This window comes from Sycon ciliatum, chromosome 3 (genome assembly GCF_964019385.1).
Source record: "Sycon ciliatum chromosome 3, ocSycCili1.1, whole genome shotgun sequence".
Classification (NCBI taxonomy): domain Eukaryota; kingdom Metazoa; phylum Porifera; class Calcarea; order Leucosolenida; family Sycettidae; genus Sycon; species Sycon ciliatum.
Genome location: NC_088645.1, coordinates 45,579,563 through 45,586,793, shown reverse-complemented (window position 1 = coordinate 45,586,793; position 7,231 = coordinate 45,579,563). Strand labels below are relative to the sequence as shown.

The 7,231-nt window shown below is 50.0% G+C and overlaps 2 protein-coding genes across 2 annotated transcripts in view; one reads left to right on the top strand and one right to left on the bottom strand.

Annotated features, from left to right (window-relative positions):
- Window positions 1-211: 211 nt before the first annotated feature.
- On the top strand, window positions 212-5,854 carry LOC135813150 (uncharacterized). Its single transcript, XM_065326367.1, has 5 exons — window positions 212-966; window positions 2,330-2,674; window positions 2,949-3,815; window positions 4,420-4,996; window positions 5,556-5,854. The coding sequence occupies exons 1-5, from the start codon at window positions 580-582 to the stop codon at window positions 5,852-5,854; spliced, it is 2,475 nt and encodes an 824-aa protein (XP_065182439.1). The 5' UTR covers window positions 212-579.
- Window positions 5,855-6,844: 990 nt separating this feature from the next.
- Window positions 6,845-7,231, bottom strand: part of LOC135813149 (uncharacterized) — a 3,975-nt gene continuing 3,588 nt past the window's right edge. The window contains exon 4 of the mRNA XM_065326366.1: window positions 6,845-6,870. Within this exon, the coding sequence (XP_065182438.1) occupies window positions 6,845-6,870 (26 nt within the window). The remainder of the gene's footprint in view (window positions 6,871-7,231) is intronic.

Here is a 7,231-nt window from a genome sequence, read left to right as displayed (position 1 = left end):
GGGCACCAGCGGGCACTTTGCTGTGTACATAATGTGCATGTACATGTATGTCAGTTTTTTATGCTAGGAAGAGTGTAAAAAATGAACAAAATCCATGCATTATGACGTATGTGTATGAAATGAACCAGTTACCCCTATAACAATATTACCCTTATAACAATATTTCTTGGTCTGACGCAAATATCGTTATAAGGGTAGGTCGACTGTATATCAAGAAAATTCTGGACGAAATGCGCTGCCTTTTGGAGGAGCAAGTGTGCAGCTAGTTGTTATAAAATAATTGATAACATTTCTTTGAGGCTTTGGTAGGTGTGAGGTACGCGTATACTGTTTCCGTACCTTTCTGCCCTGTATCCCTGTATCTCTGGTCAGTGCAAATAGGATCAGAGCTGAAGCGCACTACTGGTTTCAAACTGACTGCAATCATCGTCCGCTGTTGTCGGGCGCGTGGACAGCGCATTGCCGTTGGGTCGGCTCTCCGTGACCTGAAGACGGTGATATTGAGGATGCTTAGACCCTATGCTGAACGTCGTCTAGAATAAGAGAACGTGTAGCCAAAGGCGAAAAGTCGCAGTGACTATGACGAATGGATGCAGTATCCCCAGCTGCCAGAACAACGGGAAGAGCGAGACAAAGGTCGCTGCTGCTCGTGGCGTCGTATTCCATCGAGTACCAAAGAAACCCGCTCATACGCGCGAGGCTTGGCTCCGCGTTCTGAACAAAATTGTGCCGAACCGGAATTTTACGGCTGAGCACATCAGAATCTGCAGCGAGCATTTCGAGAATGGCACAAGCTCACAGGACGCCGTACCTACAAGGTTTGTAGCTCGTGACGCACTGGCTACTGGTCTAGCGGAGCTTCCTGCGTTGAACAATGTAGCAGCGGAGGTCCCAGTAGCAGCGGAGGTCCCAGTACTGGCAGTAGCAGCGGAGGTCCCAGTAGCAGAAGTGGAGCAGCATGTTCAGGTTAGTTTAAAGAGGAAGTTATTCAAGTTAAGCCTAAAATCAAATTTTCACCAATTGTAGTCTTCGGGGTGCTGAGTCAAATGGTCTTGGTCCGAGGAAGCTGAGACGCTCCCTTCCTCCTTGATTCCCAATCGAACTCGCGAACTTCTACCGTAACTGGGCGACTGCGCCCTACTAGATGGTTTTCTTAATGCAAAATATCACTAAAAGCGCCATTTCGTTCTTATAAAAGCACGCACGACCACGATTGGCCCATATGTTGTAGTCTTTTGGACGCTGAGTCGACAGGTTTTGGTCCAAAAAGGCTGTGGTGCAGCGTTCTGGCCTTACTCAGTATACTTCAAAAACACAATTGGAAGAGCATTCCATGGGGGATTGCCAAAAAATTGTGGCAAAAGCTCAAAATTTGACCCATTTATGGCCGAAAGCTAGGATATCATCTTTTTCTTAATGGACTGTAGACCTGCGAACCCTGGGCTGCGAAATGATGCATGGTGCAAACTTGAATGACGTGACTGGATTTCATTGAGTATGACTGTACATTGCAAGGGGAGGGGGGGGGGGGGGCGGGGGGAGGGAGGGTAGGGGTAATATCAAGAGTAAATAACAAGAAAGAGTGTGCAACTCTGCATCTGGGGTGGGATCTCCGACGGCGAAGACTCACATCACGTGTCTCAGGTACGTTTCGTACTAAGTACAAACGAAGAATAGCATGCGCGCAATCCGAATATCTGCCAAGATCATGTGGGGGAGTTGCATACGTGCAGCGAGTTTCTGTCAGCGACGGTTTTTTATTACTCTGCTGCGCGTGCACACGCACGCACGCATGCACACACACACACACACACACACACACACACCACACACACCACACACAGCACACACACCACACACGCACACACACACACACACACACACACACTCCAGTCAAGCATGCAATTCCAGAGGGACGATGGTAAACGGTTTTTGTGAGAGATTGGTGCTGTTCAGCAAGTAAATGATTCAAGGTGCAGGGATACATACATACAGTCAACTTCGCTAATAACGACTGCGGATATAACGACAATTCGCGAATAACGACAGAATTTCCATGCCCTGAGCAAAGTCACATCCAACTGGAATACATATAATGGGACTTCGGGTATAACAACACTTCGCGAATAAGGACACTTTTCTGACGCCTCACCGAGTGTCGTTATACGCGAAGTTGACTGTAGATAGATATAGAGAGTTAGAAAGAGTTCTTGCCGAATAGAACGTGTAGCACTGATCAACCTTTGGGGATGGGGGGGGGGGGGGGGGGGGGGCGATGGGTATCTGTGCAAATCATTCTGAATATCCCTATGTCCTTGTGCATGCCCAGGTGATCCAGCATCCACATGCACTTCACATTGATGGCGCCGATGCCGCACACGTGATGTTACAAGTAGCCGCCGCCATGGCAACGGGTGAAGGTTCCGTCTCCACCGGTGCCACCGCATCCCAATCCACCGGTCACGTAGCCACCAGCAAGAGTTCAGGAGTGCGAGGCAGCGTGGCTGCCACTGGCAACAGCCGTAGGGCAACTGCTGGCATCAGACAGAGCAGCAGCGCCGGTAAAGACAGCGGGATGGCATCGTCGGCTAATTCTCTCACTTCACAAGATGAGGACACGGAAGAGAACAGCCAGAAACCCGCCAACGTCCAGAAGAAGGGGGGAGTGTTTAAGGTACAGTACTCACTAACGAAGTTTGACATCATGAATAAACTTGCGAGAACACGGCACCGCTTTTGGGTTTTTGTAGCATCCGCTGTAGGCTTTCATGAGATTGGATTTATCACTGACCTATACCCACGTGACCAGTTTTGGCTGGGAGCAAGTACGCGCGTGCGCGTGTGTGTTTGTGTGTGTGTGTGTGTGTGTGTGTGTGTGTGCGCGTGCGTATGTGCATACATGCATGCGTGTGTGCACATGTGTCCTGTGTGCACGTATCTTTGTACAGGACTTTGTCTCTTTGGCCGCCTCCGTCCCTGGTATTAGCAGTTACAACAGCAGCACCAATCCAAGTAGCGGAAGGCAGGGCGTCACTTCGAGCAGCACAAGGCAAGGCGTCACTTCGAGCAGCACAGGGCAGGGTGTCATTCGCAGCAGCAGAGGACAGGATCTCACGTCCAACAACACAGCCATCACCCATGACAGCCTTGCCGGTACGAGCTCCGGCACTGTCAGAGACGCCGCAACCTGCCCTATCGCCACTGACTTGGCCGCCACAAGCTCTGTTGCAAGGAATGCTGCCTCTACGACTGTTCACACGGCCTCCGTTCCAGCCGTGACCAGACCTGCCCTTACCAGCGCTGCCGCCACTAGCGCTGATGGAGCTAGTGCACCGAGTTTGGCCAACATTCCTTATCATTCAATCGGTGCTGGCCCACTAAAACAAGGCCAGGGTCAGAGTGATCACACTCACAGCTTGGACATAGACTCCGAGACCTCTGCGGAAGTATTGCCTGATCTCAGCAGTAAAACTTCTATGCATCCTGTCTACGACATTGGCCATAGCAGCAGCAGAGCTCAGCGGCAAAGTCAAACCGCCGGCTGCGCTAGCAGCGGAACTCGTCAGGAACATGCTCACCTGCCCGCCTTGTCTGGCGGTTTGGACTTTGCGTCGTTGCTCGATGGCAGCATTTCGCCTCCGTCTGAATCGTGCTCGGCCCAGCAACTGTTCATTAGCCCTTTCCATTCGCCAACTTCTTCGTCCGTCAATCGCATTCCTGTGGGCGATGATGGATGGCCATTACCCGAATACTTAGAAGAGGTGCTTGGCTTACTGATCCCACAAGAAGCGGAGTTAAAAGCCGAAGGGTGTCAGGTAATGTCATGACCTGTTCTGATCATCTTTATCCGTAGTGAGTAGCTCTATGATGTAGGTAATGATGTTTGAATGCACGTGTTCTTTCACATTCTGCTTCTGTGATGCCATGTTGACCTTGCACAGTGAAGACGTGTTCCGTGCCGAAGAAAATTGCTCCTGCAGACAAAGTGATTGCTTGAGAGAGAGAGAGAGAGAGAGAGAGAGAGAGAGAGAGAGAGAGAGAGAGAGAGAGAGAGAGAGAGAGAGAGAGAGAGAGAGAGAGAGAGAGAGAAATCTGCTCCTGGTTCAAGCAACCACTTTGTCTGCAGGAGCAATTTACTTAGGCACGGAATTCTTACTGATAATGCGCTTGTGATATCAACAGGATTGCTTTTCAGTCCTGGTTGGATGGTGGAGCAGAAGTCTCCTCCAGCAGGCTCCCAATGGAGCCTATATAGGCTGATAATGATGATTTCCTCTGGCTTTGTATTAACCAGGCAGTGGTGGTTTCCCCTGGCTTTGTATTTGCCAGGCAGTGGTGATTTCTTGTCAGCTGTAGTACCTGCATCATTGCTGTCTTTTCTTTTCTTCTTCGCTTGTTCGTGATTTGGGTGTGATTTAGGTGGTCCTGCAGCCAAGCATCTTTCCAGATAAACTGGATGAAGGCAATGGCTTTGCTGGACAAGAACCCCAGCGTTCTTTAGCAGCAATGGATGAAGTACGCAGGGCTCACGCTGTGGCAGGTCTGTGCAATGCAGGTCAAGGGTGTCTGCAGCCTGCCAGCACAGGTGATATTGGTGATTATGCTGGTGGCGATCCTACTGGTGGTGCTTGTGCTGCTGCTGCTGCTGCTGCTGCTGCTGCTGCTGCTGCTGCTGCTGCTGCTGCTGCTGCTGCTGCTACTGGTGGGAGTGGTGCTGGTGCTGTTATTGATGATCATGCAGGTGCTGGTGGCCGCCTTTTCACCGGTTATGCTGCTGTTGCTGGGGATGCTAGTGTTGCTGCTGGTGACTGTGCTGGTGGTGGCTTTGGTGCTGGTGCTGGTGAGGTATCAGTGCAAGGGACGGCTAATACAACGTGGCCTGATGATTTCATCGATTTGGCGTCGCCTGGTGCATATCGAAGCTGTCTCCCACCTCGTATCCCGCACCCGCTAGCTGCAACTGAACCACCATCTGGTCCAGCCAGAAACCAGCATGGTAGGTGGCAGTTCATTTATTATACATCAACTCCCCTTCTATAGTTTCAGGGGGAAGGCAGAGGTCTTTATCAACCCGTACGCCAGAGCATTGCCTCAATAACATAGCAGCATTGGCCAGTCAAAATGACTTTCAGACGTCACTAAAGTCAAGTTGTTGCGAAGCAGCTCTCTTGATGGTTGTCGTAATCATAAGCGCCTGAAACAAAGAGTCTGTGCTATGCATGTGACACTGTCGTGGCACTCAAGCTCAGCTGTCTGACGGGACGATTTCTTTAGACGTTCCCCTGCAACTAAACGTGCGAGTGTTTCTGTGTGTGTGTGTGTGTGTGTGTGTGTGTGTGTGTGTGTGTGTGTGTGTGTGTGTATGCACGAGCGTGAGTGTGTACGTGCATGTGTGTGTGTGCGCCTATGTGTGTGCTTGCGTGCATGTGCGCACGTCTGTGTGTGTTTGTGCGTGCGTCTGTGTGTGTGTGTTTGTTTGTGTGTGTGTGTGTGTGTGTGTTTGTTTGTTTGTGTGTGTGTGTGTACGTGTTTGTCTGTGCTCCCTTTTCTGACAGACGGGCACCATGGATGGGCTAGTTTTACTGCGAATCCTGGGCAGCTTGATATGAAGTGCGAGGAAGTGACTAAGGAGATGGAGCAACTGCGAGGGTTTCCAACCATACCAGGCGTGGATGGGAGCAGGGCAAAACGCAGACGCTGGGACGGGTCAGCCAGTGCTGTGCCTGATTTGCTGATGACGCAGAGAACGACAGTGTCATCCGGCAAAGGTAAGTTTTGTGCATGCTGGGAAATGATTATTTTCGTCAAACTCCACTTCAGTAGAATTCTACCAGTTTGGTTCACTGCAGGGTGATCGGGCTGCATTTTGGCTTCTTTATTTTAGTCGTGTGCTTAATTCTCGTGGATGCATTGAATGGTATTTCGGTCTTTGACCACTTTGTGGTGGGTCTGATCTACTTACCCCACCGCTTAGGAGCTGGATCTGCGCCTTGGTGCTAGGGGGTGGTGGCGTTCCTACGAATGCGGAAAACTTGGCTTCCAGCCGAGTCTCACGCGAACCATGATGTTTTTCTTCTCTTACTTTGAAGTACATCAACTCGGATGGAAAGCCAAGGGTTCATTTATAGGAAAGAAATTAATAATCGGCGTGAGACAATAATTTGAATACTGCTGTGAACAGTAGCAAATGCACCCTCATGACTGTATCCACATGTAAGCGAAGCCGGTCTAATATTTTAAAGGCAGTTGTTATTAATTTTATTACTGTTACTTCGAACCTTCCACGTTGGAAGGCCATTGGAGTGCACCTCCGAGATGTGCTAAATCTGGCTGGCAGTTACTGTACTCGCGTGATTAGAGCACTCCCTTGAATAGTACCCTCTCTCGAATAGTGCTCCTGTCTGAGGGCCACTGAAAAATAAAGCCGCCTCTCTTGAATAGTGCCCAAGTCTATGAGAGCCAATGAATATTATAAAGCCCCCTCTTGAATAGTGCCCCCTCCCCGGGCTGGTAATCAAGCCAATGTGCAAGTTTGGTGTTTTTGTTTGCTCAAGTACCGTAAAAGTCCGTAAATAAGTACGTATTTACTTTCGAATTTAGTGACCACACCCGTACTAACTTTCGGGCGGGTACTGACTTTCGGGCACGAACTAACTTTCGGACCTGACTTGTGTGTAGTGGAAAAGTCATTTTCATGTCGATGTACATGCTACGTGCTGCATGTGCGCACCGTACCAGTACTTATTTCGGGCAGTATGTTTATCGGGCTTGACTTGACTTCAACAGACAGAGCCAAAAGAATGAAGGGGGTATTTCTCTCGGCCAGGTACGTATTTACGGACTTTTACGGTACTTGTCCATGTGAGTACCCTGGTGGATTCGGGATCAAAATCACAGTACCATCGTCATGTACTTCTAGCAGTTTCTGTTCAGTTATGATAGTGTTAGGTACCTCCTCACGTACGTTGTACAACCTTTTCCAAGCTGGCCTGCATGCGCCCTCGTACTCACCTTTTGTCTCCCTTTGTCAACTTTTGTTCCGCTGGCCTGGGTAGCTACTTGCGCCCATATTTGCCATAGCTACCCAGGCCCTTTATCTTTCCGCCCTCACTCAATCTCTCTCTCTGTCTCTCTGTGTGTCTCTCTCTCCCTCTCTGTCTGTCTGTCCTCTCTCTCTCTCCCTCCCTCCTCCCTCCCTCCCTCCCTCCCTCTCTCTCTCTCTCTCTCTCTC